We start from the raw sequence: 23,846 nt of genomic DNA on the forward strand, positions 1-23,846 counted from the left end.
GCAGTCATTATGTGGCTTGGATGGCGGGATTGATGCTTTCCATGATCGAGGAAGCCGAGGGATTTGGTGGGAGCCGAGTAGCACGGTGTGGTGAGGAGGGAGAGAGCCAAACTAAACCCGGCGCTGGCCTCCCAGTGTCTCGGCCATAGAGTGGCTGGAAGACGACTATTCAGGGGGTCATAAATCAGTCCACCCTAAAGACTTGGCTGCTCCGCTTTCCAAGCCACTTGCAGCAGACGCTTCTTAATCCTTCGCTCCAATGTGCCATGACAGAAGTTAGTTCCTCGAGAATTTCCTCCGGCACATATCGCGCTGATGGTAGTTGCAGCCATAATAAGGCGCTGATGTTAATTATAAAGTATCGATACAGTCATAATTAACATTTAACATGTTTCCTCTTTTATAATGTCTTTTCCGCAGACACTCAGGGTTTGGTAGCAGAGGTTAGCATCGCTGCTAATGATGGAATTAGAGGAGTCATTGAATGGACAAACACCATGTAAGTACAATCAAATAATACATTTCTTGTATTATTTGTACATGCCCTAATAGTTGTTTCCTCTTAATATGCTTCTTTCCAGGTTTCAAGTGAATGAAACGATCGGAGTTCTGAGTCTAGTGGCCTACAGGAACAAGGGGACATATGGGAATGTCTCTCTCTTCTTCTACGCTCAGAACCTGGAGGCTCAACAGGGATTGGACTACAACACCAGTGGAACGGTCTGCTGTGCACAGTATTTTAACATAACCTACCAAATCCCACACACATACTGTACATACACAGCACATTGAGGTAGCATGAATATCCAGATGGGATAAGTCAAGAAAGCTTAACTTGTTTAACATTCTTGAAGTGGTTCTGCCTCTCATCCAAAAGAAAGATAAAGTATTTTGGATCTAAATCAAGTGACATGTCCTTTAGATACGGCCTGGATTAATGATAGTCTTCACATAGTGTTTAAACCGAAACCCCTCTGTCCACACAGATGCTCCACTTTGTTGATGGTGAAAGGCATAAGTTTGTAGAAGTGCAGATCATCGATGACGCTGTTCCCGAGGGAGCTGAGAGATTCCAGCTGATCCTGTCCCAGCCCTCCCCCGGGCTGGAGCTGGGCACCAACACCACAGGTACGGGAGGGGGGGATACAGTACGACATCATCTCTGAAACATGAATACAACAGCATCAAACAGCAACACTTATGCTTCCAGTGCTATTTAGTTCAAATACACTACTGTCGATGAATGATCAAGGGGTTAAGAGAGCAAGGAGGTAAATACATTATACATATGTGAAAGTATAAGGAAGGTTTTATAGAATTGTTTGGTTTTTTAACAACCTGTATCAACCTGTTTAAATGAACAACTGTACGTAACTATGATATTATTATCTTTAACCAGAGATTGTAAAAGTACACACATCCTTTACTCAAGTAGAAGTACAGTGTTTCAAAATATATAGAAGTACTGACTAAACTTCTTCACTCAAGTCAAAGTAAAGAGGGCTTTGAAATGTACTTCAGTAAAAAGTACCCATAACTAGCAGCTGTTTTAAAGAGTACCTGACCTCCCTTTATATTAATAGAACAATAATGTCATTGTTAGCTAATGAATGTTTCCATGCCGACCAACGGCAACATGACAACGTTTCCATTGGTCCCTCTTCTTTAGAGAAGACCAGGAAGTGATGGATACACGGATCGTGTTCCAATCAATAGGCACGCAATGACTCTAAAGAATAATGATCACGCACCAAACACACATTCAGACTAAAGGAACCAGCTGTTTGGGAAATGTGAGAAGTAAAAGTACAGGTATTTGTGTTCAACATGTAAGAAGTAGAAAGTACAGGTATTTGAGTTCAACATGTGAGAAGTAGAAAGTACAGGTATTTGTGTTCAACATATAAGAAGTAGAAAGTAGAGGTATTTGTGTTCAACATGTAAGAAGTAGAAAGTACAGGTATTTGAGTTCAACATGTAAGAAGTAGAAAGTACAGGTATTTGTGTTCAACATATAAGAAGTAGAAAGTACAGGTATTTGAGTTCAACATGTAAGAAGTAGAAAGTACAGGTATTTGAGTTCAACATGTAAGAAGTAGAAAGTACAGGTATTTGAGTTCAACATGTAAGAAGTAGAAAGTACAGGTATTTGTGTTCAACATGTAAGAAGTAGAAAGTACTGGTATGTGTGTTCAACATGTAAGAAGTAGAAAGTACAGGTATTTGTGTTCAACATGTAAGAAGTAGAAAGTACAGGTATTTGAGTTCAACATGTAAGAAGTAGAAAGTACAGGTATGTGTGTTCAACATGTAAGAAGTAGAAAGTACAGGTATTTGTGTTCAACATGTAAGAAGTAGAAAGTACAGGTATTTGTGTTCAACATGTAAGAAGTAGAAAGTACAGGTATTTGGGTTCAACATGTAAGAAGTAGAAAGTACAGGTATTTGTGTTCAACATGTAAGAAGTAGAAAGTACAGGTATTTGTGTTCAACATGTAAGAAGTAGAAAGTACAGGTATTTGTGTTCAACATGTAAGAAGTAGAAAGTACAGGTATTTGTGTTCAACATGTAAGAAGTAGAAAGTACAGGTATTTGAGTTCAACATGTAAGAAGTAGAAAGTACAGGTATTTGTGTTCAACATGTAAGAAGTAGAAAGTACAGGTATTTGTGTTCAACATGTAAGAAGTAGAAAGTACAGGTATTTGTGTTCAACATGTAAGAAGTAGAAAGTACAGGTATTTGAGTTCAACATGTAAGAAGTAGAAAGTACAGGTATTTGTGTTCAACATGTAAGAAGTAGAAAGTACAGGTATTTGTGTTCAACATGTAAGAAGTAGAAAGTACAGGTATTTGTGTTCAAAATGTAAGAAGTAGAAAGTAAAAAGTCGTCAGAAAAATAAGTTGAGTGGAGTAAAGTACTGATACCAGTACAGTAACAAAGTATTTGTATTCCACTACTTCCCACCCCTGTCTTTAACTACATCTTTCTGTTTTCTTAAAGCCACTGTGAATATCTTGGCCAGTGACGATGGACATGGCGTCATTTCCTTCAACACCAGCGAGCACTTCCTGTTGAAGGAGCCCACGTCTGTGTCGGGGCTGAGTGAGAGCGTGGCCACCCTGATCGTGATCAGGAACCCAGCGGAGGGCACCTTCGGCCCCGTGACGGTTCAGTTCAGCATCACTGACGCCAGCGGCAGCCTGGCAGAGGGAGACCTGAGGCCAGCACAGGGCTTTGTGGTGCTGGAGGATGGAGTCAGGTTTAAGGTGAGGGAGAAGTCGATTTTTAGTGGCTTTACAGCATTCAAACACATGTAGAGTGTTATTATCTTTGGCCGCACCTGGAAGATTGTTGACAACCAACTGGATCCATAAATACACACATTTTTTATTTATGATTGTCTATTCTTTTATCTTTACGCAAGACATCTATTGCTTCAATACTCTGTTGCTATCCCCAAAGTTTCTTACATTTTTTTCATATACATTTTTTTTTCGAGGAGTTTTTCCCTTTAGGCTGCGAGAGTCTAAGGACAGACGGTTTCGTATGTTGTAACACTGTAAAACCCCCTGAGACAAATATGTAGATTTGTATTGATTGGGCTTTGTAAATATACTTTGATTGATGGATTGATATTACTCCAGATGCTGGAGATCTGGGCAGTCCTGGACGCTGAGCCTGAAGCCAATGAAACCTTCACAGTGACTCTGTCCAGCCCAACAGGAGGGGCTCGGATGGGGGACCAACTCCAAATACTCATCACCGTCCTGGAGAACCTGGCTCCGTCTGGCCTGTTCCGCATCGGACCTACCGTCAACAGGTCTCAATACAGATTCTATAACTTAGAAAAATCATAAACACCCTGATTATCTAATGTTGTATCTCTGAGTAGCTGAACAAATGTGTAAAAATACAAACGGGTCTCAAATCTCATGCAGAAATGTGATGCAGTGTGAGTTAAAGGGCACCTATTACGCGAAATCCACTTTTTCATGTCTTGTATACATAACCATGTGTCCCCTCTGTGTAAAGAGATTTTGAAAGTTTCAGAAAAAAACTTTTTGTCCTAATCTATTTCTATAAAAACCTGTCTGAAAATGAGCTGATCAGATTTTGGCCACTTCATGATGTCATAACGATTTGTTGGCTTGAGTAACCATTAGCCAATCAGCAACCAAGGTACCCCCCCCATATCTCTCAGAGGGGCGTGGGGAGGGGCACTTTATCTTTTGAAACAGGGTTGAAACAGAGGGGATTGAAACAGACATACTTTGTATATATCTGAGAAATATAATATATTGATGTAAAACCTTTAAATGTGTTTTTCCTGTACAGAACCAACACAGAAGTGGTGGCTGATGAAGGTGGCAGAGCAGTCTTCCTCACTGTGTCTCGCAGTAATGGTCTGGAGTCAGCTGTCAGTGTGGAGTGGGAGACGCAGTCCGACACAGCCACTGCCTCTGGTGAGTATTAATACATGTCCCAATTCAAAGTCACCTCAGAAATCCCCCTAATTTCCTCAGTTGCCTTTGTAATCCACATTTTCTTTCAATGAGCAATTTTTTTATATACTTTATTTTTAAGTCTTTAACACATTACAACAAAAACATAACAAACAACATACAGGTCACCAGAGGCAATACATTACATCAATATGTTCACAGCAATTAGTCCAGTACCATGGGGCACCGTCCCCCAAAACAGGTGGTGTTGATAGCAGTCCAGCATAAGAGGCTAGTAGATACATGTATAAAACAAGTGCAGGGTATGCAAGCAAGTCGCAGACAGGAAAACAAGGAAGAAGCCACAGATCCACTGTACCAGAAAAAAAGAAAAAAAACACGTATTATGCAACAACCCAATTTTAAGAAGGTACTTGTCCCGAACATTACACTCGACAGGTATATTGCAATAATTGCATCTTTCCTTTCTTCCATACAGAGGGTCACCTCCCCGTGATGGGTGTGTACCAGAGCTTTGATGATCACCCCACCTCTTCTTGGTGCTCTCTACCTGGAGGGCCTTCCTTCCTGGCCATGAGGCTGGACAGGAGGCCTGGTGGTGGATCCTCCTACAGCCTGGCAACTCTTTACCGATGGCAGGGAGTTTTTGTGCCAGTAGAGGTAGGCTTACAACATCTCTGTGTCTCAATATGCAGAAGATACTTTACATCACTTGTTAGACGCTTTTATCCAAAGCGACTTACATACATTCAGCACTGTGGACAATCCCCACAGGAGCCATTTGGGGTGAAGTGTCTTGCCCAGGGACACAACAACATGTTGACTGCAGTGGGACTCGAACTTGCTATCCCCCTGATTCAAAGTTCAGCGCTCTAAGTTCAGCGCACTATTCCACTGAGCCACAGTCTCTGTACAGATACTGTACTTATGTCTATTTTATTTGTATTTACTTGCACATCTCAAAACATTCTCTAGCACTATTTTATCTGTTTTATCCCGTAGTTCTATGTCCTATATATTATGTTGCACTGAGCCTGTGACCTACATGTTTCATTGCCATATCTACACTGTAGCTAATGTGCTAATGACAATAAAGCCTTGAAACTTGAACTTTAAACTTATATATACTAAATTGTAAACTATTGTGGACATTTGATTCGAAATGACCGCCAAGCTCATTTCTTCTCCTTTGGTTATTACAGTCTGTTAGGATCCAGGACCCGGGCTCTTGCGTAGGTTTTGCTGTGAATGGCTCCACATACATAGCCATTGCGCACAGCGGCCCCCCCTTCTCTCCTGCTGCCAACCTCAGCATCTTCAAACTGCAGATGGACCTTAATATCACACTGGTTAGTACAAATCCAATCATGGTACAACATTACTATCGTGTTTTTCTATGATACGTTACCACCATCTTGTTTTATAATGATATGATAATCCAGCACAAGATTGTTTTTTACGCTGCTATGGACAATCAATCTTGCACCAAAGATATTGATATTGAAGTGACTGTTATTTTGTATATATTGATTGTTGTGTTTTTATCTTAATGTGTGCATATGTGTAAATGTGTCTTTTGACTGTGTATATACTATAGGATATGCATATTTTTGTACATATCTGTATACTGTATAATTTTACATTCGGGATTGTTGGAAACGTCATTTCGATCTCTCTGTCTGTCAACACAAGCTGAGTAAGATTGACATGAAAGTTGACTTTGACTTCTGATTTCTTTAGGAACAAACTTTAGGAGTTGAAGCTCTGGATGTGAAACACTTCTCTTCTGAGGGCAGAGAGTATCTGATCGCATCAAGCCAGGTGAGGCTGACTGTCTAATCTAATCTTATCTTATCCTACCAGTCTTATATTACTGAACTCAATCTTTTTCATTGTCATGCCTCCTGCCACAGATCTTTGTTTGGACTGGAAGCTCCTTCACCCTCTTCCAGACTCTGGACTTCGAGGAGAGTGTCCTCAGTGTGACTCCCTTCACTCGATCAGCTGTTCCCCACCTGTTAGTGTGCATAGCGAGACAGACGGCCGCCTGCCTGCTGCTTCCATGGACCAACGGGAGATTCCAGGACCCACAGCCTCTCCAGATCACAGGCAGAGCCATCCAGGTGGAGACGATCACCACGCGAGCGGAGGACACTCTCCTGATGGTGGTTACTGAAGGTGACCCGTTTATTCTGACTTCACATTATATAATATGCGTTTGTGTTTACCTTTAACATTAAGAAAAACAATATTTTTGTACACTTCCTTACAAGTTACTTGAGATGTTCCATGTTATGCTGTTTTATGATTCTACGTCACTACGATTTAGAAGAAAATATTGTATATTTCACTCACTTCATTTATTTGACAAGATGAGTTACTTTGAAGGTTCATATTTATATTACAACAATGTATTTGACTTATGACGTATTATGATGGATAAAGATACCTGGGAGGATTAAAAGTCATTAAAGGTATCTCCACCTATAAAAACTGCAGTCTCATATATACAAATATATAAAACATGTCTATGATGTGTTTTGCTCAAAATACAAACAGATCATGCATTTTAGACCATAGATATATATACGCTAGATGACTCACCCGCGCTGCTGGCCAATGGAGACCGACGTTGCCACATGGCGGCCATCTTGCCACAGGCAGCTCGCTCATTCATAATATGTCTATGGTGCACTATTGAAATAACCAATCAAAGATGTAGTTATGATACTGCAATACATATCATTATAATCATGAACTTTTTTTTTCAACATGTCTTGTTGTCACCTGTATCATAGCCATGCTAATAACGTTTCAAATAAACCAAACCGTTTGTAAATCAGTCAAGGTTTCAGCGAGTTAAGAGTATTTTTGTGCAGATCACTCACCTTACAACAGCTGTAGCAGTAGTTGTTGACTGTGGCAAGATGGCCACCGGTGAGCTACGCTGGCGACTCCCCCTTGAGCCCATGGATGTATAATGCTTGAGCCATCTAGTGTTTTATATATGTTTTAGACATCCCCCAGAAACGCGGATTTTGGGTCCTTAGCTTGAAAAAAAAAGAAAAGAGGAGGCGGAGCTAATGCCTGATCAGAATTATACTGGAGATAAAGTTAAATTCTGCTGTGATAAAACGCCATCCTGTTCTAAACCACATCAAGGATTATTTCTGAAACAGTATGGAGCTCAAATGATTTTCCCTTGCGGGTTTATCACAAGGTGAGTTCCTTTTTTATTTCCTGCTTTTTAAACAAGTGCTCTACAGTACAGGTTAGCTCTGAGTGTTAGCGAGGCTTGCTAATGTAACGTCCCGTCTACACTACAGGCATCGAAAAATGCTTTCAACGCTTCGCCCATTCACTTGAATGGGGTGACGTAGAATATTTTGAATCTTCGCCGAACTGCATTGTGGGGAGCGGAGCATGGCTTTGCAAGCATCGTGAGCATCAAAAGTTGAGCAATGTTCAACTTTTGATGCTCCCGATGCTTTCGAAGCTGGCATCAGCCAATCAAATCCCGTTTATGCAAATCCCGCCAGTACAAGCGCTAGCCAATCAAACCGCGTGCAATTAGGGAGAGCCAGACCGCAGTTCATTTCCTCATATTCCAAACGAGAAATTACGGTAACAAATCACCCGGTTCTTTACGACCAGAACTATTAACGGGATACAAACCGGAGGAACCAGCATGGAGGGAGGTGGCAGAGACAGTGGGGGAAACTGGTAGGTTTTAGCCCGTGTGGGGAGTTTATATCCAGTTTACTTCGTTTTAACATTGCTATGGCTTTGTATGCCGGGGGCGGGCGGGAGATTCCTGATTGGTTGTTGGTCGCCTTGGGCGCGAGAAATCGCCAAGCCTCAGACACGCCCAGCTTCAAGATTTTTTTATGCCTGTAGTGTAGACGGACCGTAAGCAAAAACGAGATTACGTCCAAAACATGTCAGGCATTGTTTCTGATAGCAACTTTCTGTGGGTCCACCATCCGAAATTACGTCATATCGGCAGCAAATCTATATCCGCTCGTTGTACCCCCGTTTTTTTTAAAGATTTGGGTATGGAGGAAAAGAGAAAGGGTTTTCTTTTCTGACTCTGCATGACTTCCCCGACACACCGCCGGGGACACATATTTAATAAAAGACATCAAAAAGTGCACTTTGCATGATAGGTCCCCTACAATTACATGCAGTTACAATTAGAATTCTAGACTTGTACTTGTAACACAGTGCCTACTGCTTAAGTAAATATCTGGATATCTCTTCCACCACTGAACAGAACTGATTTCTGTTTTTATGAAACGATTGTGGTGCAGAGTTTACATATCCAAAAGTGGCCTAAGATTGGAGTCAAGTACCCTTAGTGTGCAGTATGCTAAGTGGACGGTTGTGTCTTTTTTTGTAATAATGAGATGCTATTTGGTGTGGTTGTTCTCTCAGTGTACTTTCTAGTGGATTTGGCAGTGGTTAGATGTTGGTTAGGACAAACAAATTGGTGATGCTTGAGAAGGCACACAGTAACTATATGTCTATTACAGTTCTGTTTTCTCAACTAAGATGACAAAATTCACTACGCAGGCCAGACCATGTACTTATACTACACTCTGTATATTTTGATCAGACTTAATCTCTCTGAGTCTGGAAAAGTGGTGAGTGTTCTTGGTCCGGACCTGTTGTGGGTTTACGGGAAAGGCCTCAGTGTGGAGAGCTGCAGCCGCAGCGGGACTCGGAGGTTGTAATTTGTCAGTTTTGGGTGTGTCAGTCAAACCAACCCTTACTTGACACAAACGTACAATTCCAGCATTATCAGTGTGTGTGTGTGTGTGTGTGTGTGTGTGTGTGTGTGTGCATTTCTGTATCTTCTCCAGGTTCCTCTCCATCCTGTGAGGTGTTCCAGTGGAGCTCGAGTCAGCCTTCCCCACAGCTGTATCAGTCCATTCCTCACCCAGGCCTCACCTCCATCCACCCCTTCACTGCCTCTACTGGGATCAGTAAGTGCACTCTTGTGTCAAAACCTGCTTTAATGTAAATGTAGCTTTTTTATTTTTCAGTTATGTCTGAAAAGGGCCCCTATTATGCTTTTTAGGGTTTTCCCTTTCCTCCGGTGTGCTATATGGGTTTTTGTGCATGCAAATGGTCGGCAAAGGCTACAATCCCCAAGTTCCCTCCAGAGGGAATAACACGGTATAACACGAGTGGTTCCATTGGCTAGCGCTCCAACACATTGTACATGATAGGATAAGGGGCGGGTCATCTCTAAGCGGTTGACCAATCACAACAGAGCCGGCCAGCTAACCAATCAGAGCAGACTGGGCTCTGGTTTCAGACAGAGGGTGAAAAGAGGTGCTGCAGCACAGGCATGAGAAAAATAAAGAGCTTTTTGAACATTAAAGCGTGGAGACATGACACAGTAAAATCCGTTGACCAGTATCCCTGATTAAAATACTTTTCTTTCTCATAGCTTATGCTCTGCTAGCTGGAAGAAATGGCTCGTCTCTCTACTCCTGGAGGTCTGATGTCAACCTGTTTGCCATGATCCTGAGGGTCCCGACAGCCGACAGCTTCCTCTCTCTGGGGGTCCCGTCCCTCAACACCACCAAGACCCTCTTGGCTTCCTCTGAGGAGAACAGCTCCACTGTTTATGAATTCACTTCTGTCTCCAATCAGTCTGATTTCATACCCAGGTGCCCACTTTGTTTTTATACAGGCTCATTTTTGCCCAGAAATACAAATCCAGTTAAGTTCCAGTTAAATAATGCATGCTTTGTTTTTCTTTATTCCTCACATTCAGCTTCGGGGAGTTGTTCTTTGCCCCAGGGGACAGCGAGCTGGAGATAGCAGTGAACATCGTGGATGATGACATCCCTGAGGAGCAGGAGTATTTCCAGGTCAGCCTGAAGAACCCAAAGGGCGGGGCGGAGATTGGGTTTGGAGGTCAGGTGACCATCATCGTCCCAACCAATGACGATGCACATGGAGTCATCGGCTTTGCTCAGGTGAGCAGAGAAAACCTTTTTACATTAGAGAGCGCATGCTTTTTTATGTTTAGTAGTCTATTGCAAGTTTGTGTGCCGAACAAAAAGGTGTCGGGAATCTAAAACAAAGTTTACAGAACAGAGGCCGTACTGCTGTCTCTCATACAGGGGTTCTGCATACACATGGGGGGATGGGTACAATACTTATTTTTAAAGCTCAATCAAGGAGTTATCTGAATTGAAGGTGTCAAAGAAATATATAGCAAAGTATTTTTGAAAAAGTTAATTTCTTTGTCTGGTATTTTCATTTCACCCTTTCATCTATTGTAAAACCTCAGTGTTCTAAAACCACATCAGTATCATTTCAAGGGTACTTTTGAATCATTACAACTTGCTCTTTTCATGCAGATATATATTGTTATTTCCCCTCTTTAGAATTCCCTATCTGTGGAGGTGGAGGAGCAAAGTAATCAGATTTCTCTGAGTGTGGAGAGGAAGAGAGGGACGTTTGGCAGACTGACCGTTCACTGGGCGGCCAGCGACAATCTGGCAGACATTTACCCAACGTCAGGAGTGGTGAGTAAACCTTTCCCCTCCTTAATAAATAATACACTTCACTTCACATAAAATACACAATGGCCAAATCTCAAAATAACGTCTCAACTATGTTCAGTAAGGTTACAGGTCCCCTATTATACTGTTTTTCATCAATATATAATAGGCCTCAGATATATACAAACATGTCTCTGAAGTGTGTGGCTCCAAACACCAAACAGATCGTTGCAGCATTACCCATAATCCCCTCTGTTTCAGCCCTGTTTCCAAAGTGCTGATTCTCTGTCTGTTACTTTAGATGAAAATAAGGAGCCCCTCCCCACGCCCCTCTGAGAGACATTTGGTTACAAAGAACACAATGGTGCTCTAGGAGGAGATGCAGGTGATAAGGGGGGGGGGGGGGGGGGGGTTACCTTGGTTGCTGATTGGCTAATGGTTACCAAGCCAACAAATCGTTATGACATCATAAAGTGGCCAAAATCTGATCAGCTCATTTTCAGACAGGTTTTTATACAAAAAGAGAGAATCTTTGTTCCTGAAACTTTCAGAGTCTCTTTCCACAGAGGGGACACATGTTGATGTAGAAGAGACATGAAGAAGAGGGGACACATGTTGATGTAGAAGAGACATGAAGAAGAGGGGACACATGTTGATGCAGAAGAGACATGAAGAAGAGGGGACACATGTTGATGTAGAAGAGACATGAAGAAGAGGGGACACATGTTGATGTAGAAGAGACGTGAAGAAGAGGGGACACATGTTGATGTAGAAGAGACATGAAGAAGAGGGGACACATGTTGATGTAGAAGAGACATGAAGAAGAGGGGACACATGTTGATGTAGAAGAGACATAAAGAAGAGGGGACACATGTTGATGTAGAAGAGACATGGAGAAGAGGGGACACGTGTTGATGTAGAAGAGACATGAAGAAGAGGGGACACATGTTGATGTAGAAGAGACATGAAGAAGAGGGGACACATGTTGATGTAGAAGAGACGTGAAGAAGAGGGGACACATGTTGATGTAGAAGAGACATGAAGAAGAGGGGACACATGTTGATGTAGAAGAGACATGAAGAAGAGGGGACACATGTTGATGTAGAAGAGACATGAAGAAGAGGGGACACATGTTGATGTAGAAGAGACATGGAGAAGAGGGGACACGTGTTGATGTAGAAGAGACATGAAGAAGAGGGGACACATGTTGATGTAGAAGAGACATGGAGAAGAGGGGACACATGTTGATGTAGAAGAGACGTGAAGAAGAGGGGACACATGTTGATGTAGAAGAGACGTGAAGAAGAGGGGACACATGTTGATGTAGAAGAGACATGGAGAAGAGGGGACACATGTTGATGTAGAAGAGACATGAAGAAGAGGGGACACATGTTGATGTAGAAGAGACATGAAGAAGAGGGGACACATGTTGATGTAGAAGAGACATGAAGAAGAGGGGACACATGTTGATGTAGAAGAGACGTGAAGAAGAGGGGACACATGTTGATGTAGAAGAGACGTGAAGAAGAGGGGACACATGTTGATGTAGAAGAGACATGGAGAAGAGGGGACACATGTTGATGTAGAAGAGACATGAAGAAGAGGGGACACATGTTGATGTAGAAGAGACGTGAACAAGTGGATTTTGCACAATAGATGACCTTTAAAATCTGTTTTATTAAAGGTAACGTTTTCTGAGGGCCAGTCGGTGGCAATCATCGCCCTGACGGTGATATCTGATGGTGTTCCTGAGCTGATGGAGAGCGTTGCCGTCGCCCTGATGGACGTCACCACGGTGGGGCTGAGGGACCTGAGACAGGCTGCCACCATCGACCAGCAGAGAGCACGGGCTCTGATCAACATCCTGCCAAACGGCTCTCCCTACGGGGTCATCGGGTGGCACCTGGACTCCCAGTTCACTCTGACACGAGAACCACAGAGTAAGAGGGACTTGTGGTCGCATAAAGTGTGTTTTTACTGGATCAGAGTGGATCAGTTTACATTCTTTCTAACCTGTTCAAAGATATCCCTCAATTATGCATACTCTTTGTTCCTGACACTATATTTTTAGCTTATTGCTGAATACCAATCTTTTTTGGGATGTCATTTTTTTGAAGCTATTATACTTTGATATTAGAATATTTCTTAATCTGTTTGTCAGACGCCTGCCCAAACACACATACACTCTCTCTCAAAGACTGCAACAACAATTTCTTGCAAACAAAAATGTATTGGTATTTTTTAACATCTAATTGCACCCATACGTACATTTTTTAAACTTTTTTAAATAGGAAACTAGTGCTTTCTATCTTGCATTCTTGATTTTTCTCAATTTTGTTTTCACTGCATTGTTAGAAGCCTTTATAATTTAGTTTTACCTGAGTATGATGTCAATAAAGATCTTCTGAAGTCTGATTCTGAAACGTCAGAAAAGTCCAAGTAGGGATGCATACCATTTGTAATGTCCTTTAATGGTATGCTAAGCGTATTTGAGCATTCGGAAAAGCTCTATTATTAAACTTTATACGATTTTAACCAATATCAGTTTTTATTGCCATCTTTCCTTTCACAACAGGTTTTGAAAATCTAATTTTAGTGCTGTTTTAACATTGCCCCCCCCCCCCCCCCCCCCCACACACAGGGCTTCCAGTCAATGTGACCCTCTCCATAGTGAGGGAGCAGGGCTCTTCAGGCGAGGTGGAGATCCATTACCAGACCAGACCAGCGCTGTACCAGCCCCCCCCAAACCAGGCCACTGCAGGAGAGGACTACACCCCCAGAGACAACACCATCATCATGATCAATGGCGCCACGGTGGCCCTGGTCTCTGTCACAATCCTACCGGTAAGGAGAGAGGGAGGAGATGATTATTTTTAAATAGGTTTTTATTGACAGATCCCATGATACAGCGTTACATTAAAACAGTGTATTTCCCTCAGTTTTACATTTTGTATCCTTCAGAACTAACCCTTATATATACACGTATTTATTAGGATGCACCTTCTCGTTTTCAAGGGGTTCCCGACAAAAGCAACGTCTTACACACATACATGAACAAAGTAACAGAAAGCAAAGCATGACAAACAAGGACAAACCACTGTTAAGTACAATTCATGATGTAATACATACAATCATTACATCCATCCATTCATCCATCCATCCATCCATCCATCCATCTTCTCCGCTTATCCGTGGTCGGGTCGCGGGGGTAGCAGTTCCAGCAGAGAGCCCCAAACGTTCCTTTCCCCTCATCAACCAGCTCTGACTGGGGGGTCCCAAGGCGCTCCCAGGCCAGCGAAGAGATATAATCCCTCCACCTGGTCCTAGGTCTACCCCTTGGTCTCTTCCCAGCTGGACGTGCCTGGAACACCTCCCGAGGGAGGCGCCCAGGTGGCATCCTAACTAGGTGCCCGAACCACCTCAACTGGCTCCTTTCGACGCGAAGGAGGAGCGGCTCAACTCCGAGTCCCTCCCTGATGACTGGGGTGACCTTATCCCTAAGGGAGACACCAGCCACCCTGCGGAGGAAACCCATCTCGACCGCTTGTATCCTCGATCTCGTTCTTTCGGTCATAACTCGCATTACAATCATTACAATTTGATAGACAGTAGCGTCTAATAGATCAGTTTCATCAACAACAACAACAACAACAACAACAACAACAACAACAGCAGACCAGCTGAAAGTGAGATGGTAATGCATGCTTAAACATACCCAATGATGCAAGGGATCTAATGGCAGCAGGTCAAGTATTCCAGTCTGTTGGGGCTTTGAACACGAACGCTCTTCTGCCAATACATTTTTGTTGCAGACACACCAAACCAGAACACATCCCCTTCAACCGTTACCGTAACAACACATATAGCTGCTTGTTGTTGCCTGTGTGAGTGGGGATTCAATATCATATGTGATGACAACAACTCTTCATGTGTGTTTGTGTTAGGATGACATCCCAGAGCTGGCGGAGAGTTTCCTGGTGAACATCACCGCTGTGGAGCTCATAGGAGGGTCCGTGGGGGCGGGGCAGCCCACCGTGAAGAGGCCGGGCCTGGAGGTGGCAGAGGTCTCCATCCAGGAGAACGATGACCCCCGAGGGATCCTGCAGTTCAATGTGTCTGAGGTGAGGCTCAGACTCTGTGACACACATCTGAAATTGCAATATGATTTGTTTTATTGGAGAGTATGATTTTTGAAATGCTATTTACTTTATCATTGAGAAATATATCAGAAACGCCGTCTTATTTTTTGAGGATCTGTACAAAACAAGGATTTTATTTTAATTCCGGAGCACACCGAGATTTCTCTGCAGCACCATAACACTTCAGAATTCAGAATATTTACAGTAGTTAGAATTTTCTCACCATTTTAATTTTATTTAGCCTTTACCAAATATTGCGCTTATTGTTATTTAGATATATTTCACTAGTCAATGTTGCGATTTTTTCGTATTAGTTTTGCAGCCCCTAACATGATCATAAAATACATTCAATCTTATGTGTGATATGAGAATATTTAAGAATGATTTCATGCAGTTTGCAAACCTGTTTTGGTTCCTAAAGAGCTTAATTAGAAAGAAAAAAACTGCTGCAATAGTGACACAAACTACTCATAATATGAAATCCTAATTAAACATTATTTCAACATACTTCGCTCAGGATATCGCCGGAAGCGTGCTGGCATATGAAATTCCTCCACCAGACAACACCCTCCATCTGTCAGTGGTGCGACTCGCAGGAACGACTGGGAGACTGGTCGCCTACTGGGAGGCTCAGCCAATCACTGCTGACCTGAGCGACTTCAGCCCCTCATCGGGGAACATCACCTTCCAAGATGGACAGGTACACAGATAAATGCTTTGCCCTCACAGCAACCATGATGTCAAAATGTACACCGGTTATTGCATACACCCACCAGTGTGTGAGCTTGTGTTTTTACATCCTTCATTTCAGAGCGAAGCCACCATTGCCATTGCTATCCTTGATGATGAAAGTGTGGAGACTTTAGAGACCTTCAGAGTGAATTTGCTGCGTGTGATTGGTGGAGCTCGACTTGGAGAAGTGACCTCTGTAACCGTCAGCGTCCCACCCAACGACTCGCCTCTCGGACGATTTGGTTTTCAGGAACTGGAGGTGAGTTTAAATGACTAAGTGTGAACCTGAGGGACTTAAAGACACTTTCCTTACTTGTACAACAAACCCAATCTGACATCTTTATAATATGTTAATTATTATACTTCAACTTCTGTGTTGTGCTTACTAGTTTGAAGTCAATTGTATTTGTCTTTCTTTTCCTTCTGTTTTTAGTAGGGTTCATTTTGGTTAATATTATATTCCTTATTGTAAAGCGGAAGTGAGTAAAACATTTTTCTCTAATTTAAATGACTTGTCTCTGTGAGTTATTAAAAATAGTTTATAGTCAAATGGTCTGGATCCGAGGTTAGGATTGCAAGACGTTTCTTTATTTAGTAGCAGCGTATAACATTACATCCTAAACAGTTAACCCTGTGTTTCTCAACTTATTTATACCTTTTTCCTCAGAGTTCAATCTTTACATTTTTCAATATTACAAATAATCATCCGACTCAATCCATTCTTAGGTCACTGTCAGTGAGCCAGAGTTTGTGGACGATCCTGCTGCCATGGCGACCCTCACAGTGCTGCGTAGTGCGGGAGGCGAGGGCTCGGTGACTCTGAGGTGGCAGCTTGAAGACGGCGCTTCAGGAGACCTCCTACCCTTTAATGGAACGCTAGTCTTCACTGAGGTACAGTAACATGGATGGTTAGACTACATACTGTACAGTAATAACAACATTGGGAGGATATCATGTATCTATATGTGCTGGACACGACACGGCTTCATGAAGTCTGCTCTACTTCCCAGACGGAGTCGATGAAGACGCTTGTGATCAGAGCCCTCGCTGACACCACACTGGAAGGAGATGAGCACTTCACTGTCCGTCTGTTTCCTGCTGGCAGTGGGGCTGTCATCGACCCCTTACATGGTCAGTATTTATTAAAAGAACATCACCGCTCGTGCTTTAGTTGATGAAGAATAGGATCTGAAAACTGGTAGAAACACTTAGGAGGAGCGTTGAAAGGAAGACGAATTTCAATCGAATCAATTGAGTCTTGACATATCTGAAAAAGTGCTGGAGATCAGAGTAAAAACCCAGCCCCTTCTTCTTCATCTACTTGATATTGGAAGTACCCTAACCTTTACTTCATGTATTTTCAAGTGTGACTCAAGTGAATCAAAAAACGAATGTCAATGTGAAGTCAACTTCAAAGTCAAAGTCAGCTTTATTGTCAAGAATTCGACATATTTAAACACACAGAATATTTTAAATACCGTTTCTCGCAGTCCCACAGTGTGACACATATAAAACACGATACAAAAGGGGCCTGGATAAAAAGTAATAGTAGTAACTTGATATCAAAGTTGACGTCAAATAACTACATCAACCAGTCTGTCCCCCTCATGACGTCACACAAACACACACATGTACACAATTACTTGCCCACTCACGTATCCGTCTTGCCCTGTTATCGTCTTTGCTCCTCTAGGCATCGCCACCATCACTCTCCGGGCGGACAAAGCTGCGCTGGGGATTGTTGGGATAGAAGAGGCCTCCAGGAACATCCTCATTGGAGAACCTCAGGGAGATTACAACGGCAGTGCAGTGGCCAGGTGAGATGACCTTCAAACTAACCTGGGGAAACAAATACGAGAGAGGTTTATTAATCAATAATGTCATGTTTAAAATGCTTGTGTACATCTGTGTTTCCTCCAGCCTGGTGCGGGGTCCGGGTGTGTTCGGAGAGGTCCTGGTGTACTGGAACATCACTGCTGCTGCGGTCTCTCAGTTTGAAGAGATCTCTGGCACGGTGACTATGAGAGACAGACAGTCTGCTGCCACCATTACCCTGAAGGTACTGCATGAAATAGATTGCACAGTTTGCAAGAACAATGGATAAGATAAGATAAAATAGTACTTTATTGATCCCAATTTGGGACATGTTTGTGTTGCAGCGGCATAAAAGACATGGCATTGTACAATACAAGTAGAAATAAACAAAAAAGTAGAAAATATACATGTTGAATTTACACATTAACAAAAAAAAAACATAAAGCAAGTTATTATATATACATAAGTATGATATGTCAATGTATCCAGAATATACCCACAGACCGAGATGCATCATCATGTTTTGTTCTCTATAAAATATGTCTGTGTCATGTCTGTCATGCCTGCAGGCTCTGGATGATGAACTTCCTGAAGAGCGGCGTGAGTTCCAGCTCACTCTGACCTCCGCCACCTCGGGCCTGGAGATCAGTCCCATAGCTAAACACGCCACGATTATAATGGCCGCCAGCGACAACCCCTACGGCCGGTTCTCCTTCACCCAGCAGCAGATCATGGCGTCCGAGGAGGAGGGAAAGGTGAGATCAACAACATGAGACTGATTATGAGATCTGCTCAGAGGTGGGAAGTAGTGGAGTACAAATACTTTGTTACTGTACTTAAGTACATTTTTCTGGTATCAGTACTTTACTCCACTACTTATTTTTCTGACAACTTTTTACTTTTACTTCTTACGTTTCTAACACAAATACCTGTACTTTCTACTTCTTACATTTTGAACACAAATACCTGTACTTTCTACTTCTTACTTGTTGAACTCAAATACCTGTACTTTCTACTTCTTACATGTTGAACTCAAATACCTGTACTTTCTACTTCTTACATGTTGAACCCAAATACCTGTACTTTCTACTTCTTACATGTTGAACACAAATACCTGTACTTTCTACTTCTTACATGTTGAACACAATACCTGTACTTTCTACTTCTTACATGTTGAACTCAAATACCTGTACTTTCTACTTCTTACATGTTGAACCCAAATACCTGTACTTTCTACTTCTTACATGTTGAACTCAAATACCTGTACTTTCTACTTCTTACATGTTGAACACAAATACCTGTACTTTCTACTTCTTACATGTTGAACACAATTACCTGTACTTTCTACTTCTTACATGTTGAACTCAAATACCTGTACTTTCTACTTCTTACATGTTGAACACAAATACCTGTACTTTCTACTTCTTACACGTTGAACTCAAATACCTGTACTTTCTACTTCTTACATGTTGAACACAAATACCTGTACTTTCTACTTCTTACATGTTGAACTCAAATACCTGTACTTTCTACTTCTCACACGTTGAACACAAATACCAGTACTTTCTACTTCTTACATGTTGAACACAAATACCTGTACTTTCTACTTCTTACATGTTGAACTCAAATACCTGTACTTTCTACTTCTCTCATTTTCCAAACAGCTGGTTCCTTTAGTCTGAATGTGTGTTTGGTGCGTGATCATTATTCTTTAGAGTCATTGCGTGCCTATTGATTTGAACACGATCCGTGTATCCATCATTTCCTGGTCTTCTCTAAAGAAGAGGGACCAATGGAAACGTTGTCATGTTGCCGTTGGTCGGCATGGAAACATTCATTAGCTAACAATGACATAATTGTTCTATTAATATAAAGGGAGGTCAGGTACTCTTTAAAGCAGCTGCTGGTTATGGGTACTTTTTACTGAAGTACACTTCAAAGCCTCTTTACTTTTACTTGAGTAAAGAAGTTTAGTCAGTACTTCTACTTTCACCAGAGTATTTTTAAAGACGAGTATCTGTCCTTCTTCTACTTGAGTAAAGGATGTGTGTACTTTTGCCGTCTCTGGATCTGCTACATGGTGGATAAGGCTCATTCCCAAATGAGCGGTCGCCTGTACAACCCTAAGCCATGTGATGTTCTCTCTCTAGGTGAATGTGACGGTGAGTCGCTCTGCAGGCAGTGTGGGCAGTGTGTGGGTGAGCTATCAGACCGTAGGAGGCACAGCGGTCAGCGGAGAGGACTTCGCTCCAGCTTCAGGACGACTCCTCTTCTCCCCAGGACAGACCTCAGAACAGCTCACTCTGCACATCCAGGACGACGACCTTCCAGAGGAGAGTGAGATGTTCCTGCTCAGCATCACCGACATGGAGCTGCTCAATGTCAGGTATCAGAATCAGAAATACTTTACTCGTCCCACAGCGGGGACATTTGCAATGTTACAGAGTGGTAAGGATAGAGATACCTATATTTATTAGATTAAAGTAAGTATATCTAATTTAATCAAGTTTAAGTGCAACGTTTTAAATTAATTAAGATATATTTGAGTATATTAGTACATGTTATGTGTTGGTATGTCCATAGTAGCTTCAACAGGTGATGAGTTACAGGTACAAAGGATGTATAAGCTATTCTTAAAATGTGCAATGTGGAGCTTTCGGTTAGTGTCCATGTTGCCGTGTCGAGTGCTCTGTCAGTGACTCTGCGTCCTGTGTCTCCCTCTGGTGGTCAGTGGTGTGGATTACAGCGTGAGGGAGGGCGGTCTCCAGCTGGATCAGCCTCCAGATATAGGAAACATCTCTTCTCTGGCTGTGGTCATACTGAAGAATGACAACGCTGAGGGGATCCTGGAGTTCAGGCAGGATTATCTCAACATTACAGGTACGTGTAGAAGCCCTATTTGGTGAAATGTGAAACAATCAACATTTACTTGTAGGCTGTTATCTGAATTTATGGTGTCGAGAAAATACTTTTCTAAGAAAAAAATACATTTCCAGAAATGACTACAAGGTGGCGCAAGACATATTGAAATGGGACGAATGTACCTCTAACATGTCATGTGTGGTTTTGGTTCTTTGCTGTATGTGTTATTCTATTTTGTGAGCTGGTATTGTCCCCTCATCGTATGTGTATCTTTGCCGGTTAAAAAGCAACACAAACATTTGATTCAGAAAATAAGAGAGTTAATACTGTATATGTCGAATCCATGTTGCTTGTGGTTTCCTTCCTCCCAGTCGAAGAGGACGTGGGCTCTGTGCTGATCCCGGTGGTGAGGAGAGTGGGCTCTTATGGACGGGTCTCAGCTCAGTTCACTTCCAGAGGCCTGAGTGCGACCCCTGACCTCGACTTCATCCTAAACAACGACTCAGTGACGTTCCTCAATGGCCAGAATGTCAGCTTCATCAATGTCACGATTATAGACGACCTCGACAGGTGAGACTACAACTTGATAACATCGGAACAAATGTCTAGCTGAATCCATAAGATGTGTATTTCTTTATTTAGCACTGTTACGTCGCGGCTCGTGGAAAGTAACATATAACCAGTTGAGTTTGGTAGATAGGAAGTTGTTCAATGGAAGCGTGCACTAGAATAGGCAACAAACAGCCACAATGAAAACAAATGGCCACAAAGGCACTGGTTTACATAAACAACAGAAGGAACTAAGGTAGACTCTTTAAATACGAGTTTTAACAAGTTAGCACACGAGCAACATGACTAACAAACAAACAAACAAAAGAAAGCCTCACTTCTAAAGAAAAAACAGGCTATTATAAAACTCAGGTTGGAGACGAATGAACCACAGTTAACGTTGTTCCTTAAATAAGCAGAATACAGGTATAAGCACACATATACAAACAACTAAGTTAACCGCTGTTAACTGAACTACTAACACAGAATGTACGGAGCGAGAGCCGAGAGACGTCTGACACAGATTCAGACCTCTCCCGACTAACCCGACTAACACGGTACACACGGTCTTGTAGTTGTCCCCGGGGATTGGAGGGTCGAGCCCGGCATGCTCCAATCCGACAGCACAACCGGTATCCAATGGCGTCGGGGCAATGGCACAGCTCATTTACATATCACACGCAGCTGCAAACACTTACTGGAAGGTCAATGGGCAGATAGAAGGCAGCGGCGGCCGTAACAAGCACACACCCATTTTCTGTGCTAGCTTAATTACTTTATCTAAACTTAGAGCGACATTTAGTTACATTTAAGACATTTAAGGTTAATCCTCAGCAGGTTACATCAATTTACATCTCAGACTTTAAATTAAATAAAAACTGAATTTTAAGATGAACAGGCTTTATGTTCACGTGCACAATATATACAGCTTAGTTGTTGACAATGACAAACAGTACCATTAAGAAAAAAAAAAAAAAATGACATTTCTATTGTGCAGTAAAAATGCTGGAGTAAGAGAAATATCATCCATATTCAATGTAAATGTGCTATAATTGAATATTATAATATCAATCAATCAATCAATGTTTATTTATACAGCCCAATATCACAAATGTTACATTTGTCTCAGTGGTCTTCACAGTGTGTACAGAATATCAGTATGACAATACGACACCCTCTGTCCTTAGACCCTCACATCGTACAAGGAAAAACTTCCAAAGAAAACCCAGTTTAAAGGGAAAAATGGGAGAAACCTCAGGGAGAGCAACAGAGGAGGGATCCCTCTCCCAGGACGGACAGACGTGCAATAGATGCCGTGTGTAAATTGAAAAGATAATACATTTGCAACATAGGTAGTCCAAATGTTTGGAAATGCATGTGTGTATAATAGGAATATGAATCCACGAGGATATCCATCCAGGACCTATGATCCAGGACCACAGCCACGACTCAAGATCCAGCGCTCGCGATCCAGGACACAGGACCGCAGGATCATCCATGACTCCGGATCCCAGCGTATATAGACACCAAAAAGAAAGACATTTGGGGAAGCTGGGTTAATCGGAACATGAGTGTACACGGGTATAGACAGAGAGAAGGAAGAAGTAAGATGTCCCCCGACAAACTAAGCCTATATCAGCAAAACTAGGGGCTGAATCTAATCAGCCCTAACTATAAGCTTTATCAAAAAGGAAGGTCTTAAGCGCACTCTTAAAAACGGATAGGGTGTCTGCCGCCCGAACACAAACTGGAAGCTGATTCCACAAATGTGGAGCTTGATAAGAAAAGGCTCTGGCTCCCATTGTACTTTTAAAGATTCTAGGAACAACCAACAACCCTGCATTCTTGGAACGCAATGCCCTAGTAGGACAGTAGGATATAATGAGTTCTTTAAGGTAAGATGGCGCCTGCCCATTAAGGGCTTTGTAGGCGAGAAGAAGAATTTTAAATTCTATCCTGTGTTCTATAGGGAGCCAGTGTAAGGCAGCCAGAACAGGAGTAATGTGGTCCCTTTTCCTAACTCTGGTTAGTACACGAGCCGCAGCATTTTGAATCAGCTGAAGCGACTTGATTGACTTCTTAGTACTCCCTGATAATAAAGAGTTACAATAATCCAGCCTAGAAGTAACAAATGCATGGACTAGTTTCTCTGCATCGTTTTGAGGCAAGATATGCCTGATTTTTGCAATGTTACGTAGATGGAAGTAGGCGGTCCTTGAAATTGATTTTATGTGGGCGTTAAAGGATAAATCCTGATCAAATATAACACCAAGATTCCTTACAGTCTCACTGGAGGCCAAATTAATGCCATCCATAGTTAGTATGTCTTTAGATAATTTGTTTCGTAGATTCTTCGGGCCAAGTACAATAACTTCAGTTTTGGTCGTGTTTAACATCAAAAAGTTTAAGGTCATCCACGTTTTTAAGTCCTTAAAATTGAATTTGAATTTTATTTAGATGATTAATTTCATCAGGCTTGATTGATAAATATAGTTGAGTATCATCCGCATAACAATGAAAGTTTACAGAATGATTCCTTATAATATTGCCTAACGGAAGCATATATAATGTGAACAAAATAGGTCCGAGCACTGAGCCCTGTGGCACTCCATGGCTAACTTTGGTTTGCGTGGAAGATTCATCGTTAACACGTACAAACTGAGAGCGTTCAGATAGATAGGACCTAAACCAGCCTAAAGCAGTTCCCTGTATGCCAACTAAGTGCTCTAGTCTTTGCAATAGGATATCATGGTCGATAGTAT

The 23,846-nt window shown here is 42.1% G+C and overlaps 1 protein-coding gene across 1 annotated transcript in view; it reads left to right on the plus strand.

The window, feature by feature from the left end:
* adgrv1 (adhesion G protein-coupled receptor V1) overlaps positions 1 to 23,846 on the plus strand; it is a 167,874-nt gene that overhangs the window by 36,721 nt on the left and 107,307 nt on the right. Inside the window, exons 43-69 of the mRNA XM_034092068.1 lie at positions 421 to 499; positions 582 to 720; positions 987 to 1,128; positions 3,004 to 3,269; positions 3,648 to 3,823; positions 4,339 to 4,466; positions 4,945 to 5,126; positions 5,669 to 5,815; positions 6,207 to 6,287; positions 6,380 to 6,644; positions 9,329 to 9,451; positions 9,922 to 10,144; positions 10,252 to 10,456; positions 10,871 to 11,011; positions 12,672 to 12,927; positions 13,629 to 13,831; positions 14,932 to 15,108; positions 15,644 to 15,826; positions 15,938 to 16,117; positions 16,585 to 16,749; positions 16,869 to 16,989; positions 17,552 to 17,675; positions 17,779 to 17,917; positions 18,243 to 18,428; positions 19,824 to 20,059; positions 20,405 to 20,553; positions 20,907 to 21,105. Of these exons, the coding sequence (XP_033947959.1) occupies positions 421 to 499; positions 582 to 720; positions 987 to 1,128; positions 3,004 to 3,269; positions 3,648 to 3,823; positions 4,339 to 4,466; positions 4,945 to 5,126; positions 5,669 to 5,815; positions 6,207 to 6,287; positions 6,380 to 6,644; positions 9,329 to 9,451; positions 9,922 to 10,144; positions 10,252 to 10,456; positions 10,871 to 11,011; positions 12,672 to 12,927; positions 13,629 to 13,831; positions 14,932 to 15,108; positions 15,644 to 15,826; positions 15,938 to 16,117; positions 16,585 to 16,749; positions 16,869 to 16,989; positions 17,552 to 17,675; positions 17,779 to 17,917; positions 18,243 to 18,428; positions 19,824 to 20,059; positions 20,405 to 20,553; positions 20,907 to 21,105 (4,615 nt within the window). The remainder of the gene's footprint in view (positions 1 to 420; positions 500 to 581; positions 721 to 986; positions 1,129 to 3,003; positions 3,270 to 3,647; positions 3,824 to 4,338; positions 4,467 to 4,944; positions 5,127 to 5,668; positions 5,816 to 6,206; positions 6,288 to 6,379; positions 6,645 to 9,328; positions 9,452 to 9,921; positions 10,145 to 10,251; positions 10,457 to 10,870; positions 11,012 to 12,671; positions 12,928 to 13,628; positions 13,832 to 14,931; positions 15,109 to 15,643; positions 15,827 to 15,937; positions 16,118 to 16,584; positions 16,750 to 16,868; positions 16,990 to 17,551; positions 17,676 to 17,778; positions 17,918 to 18,242; positions 18,429 to 19,823; positions 20,060 to 20,404; positions 20,554 to 20,906; positions 21,106 to 23,846) is intronic.

Source organism: Pseudochaenichthys georgianus, chromosome 9 (assembly GCF_902827115.2).
Source record: "Pseudochaenichthys georgianus chromosome 9, fPseGeo1.2, whole genome shotgun sequence".
NCBI classification, from domain to species: Eukaryota; Metazoa; Chordata; class Actinopteri; order Perciformes; family Channichthyidae; genus Pseudochaenichthys; species Pseudochaenichthys georgianus.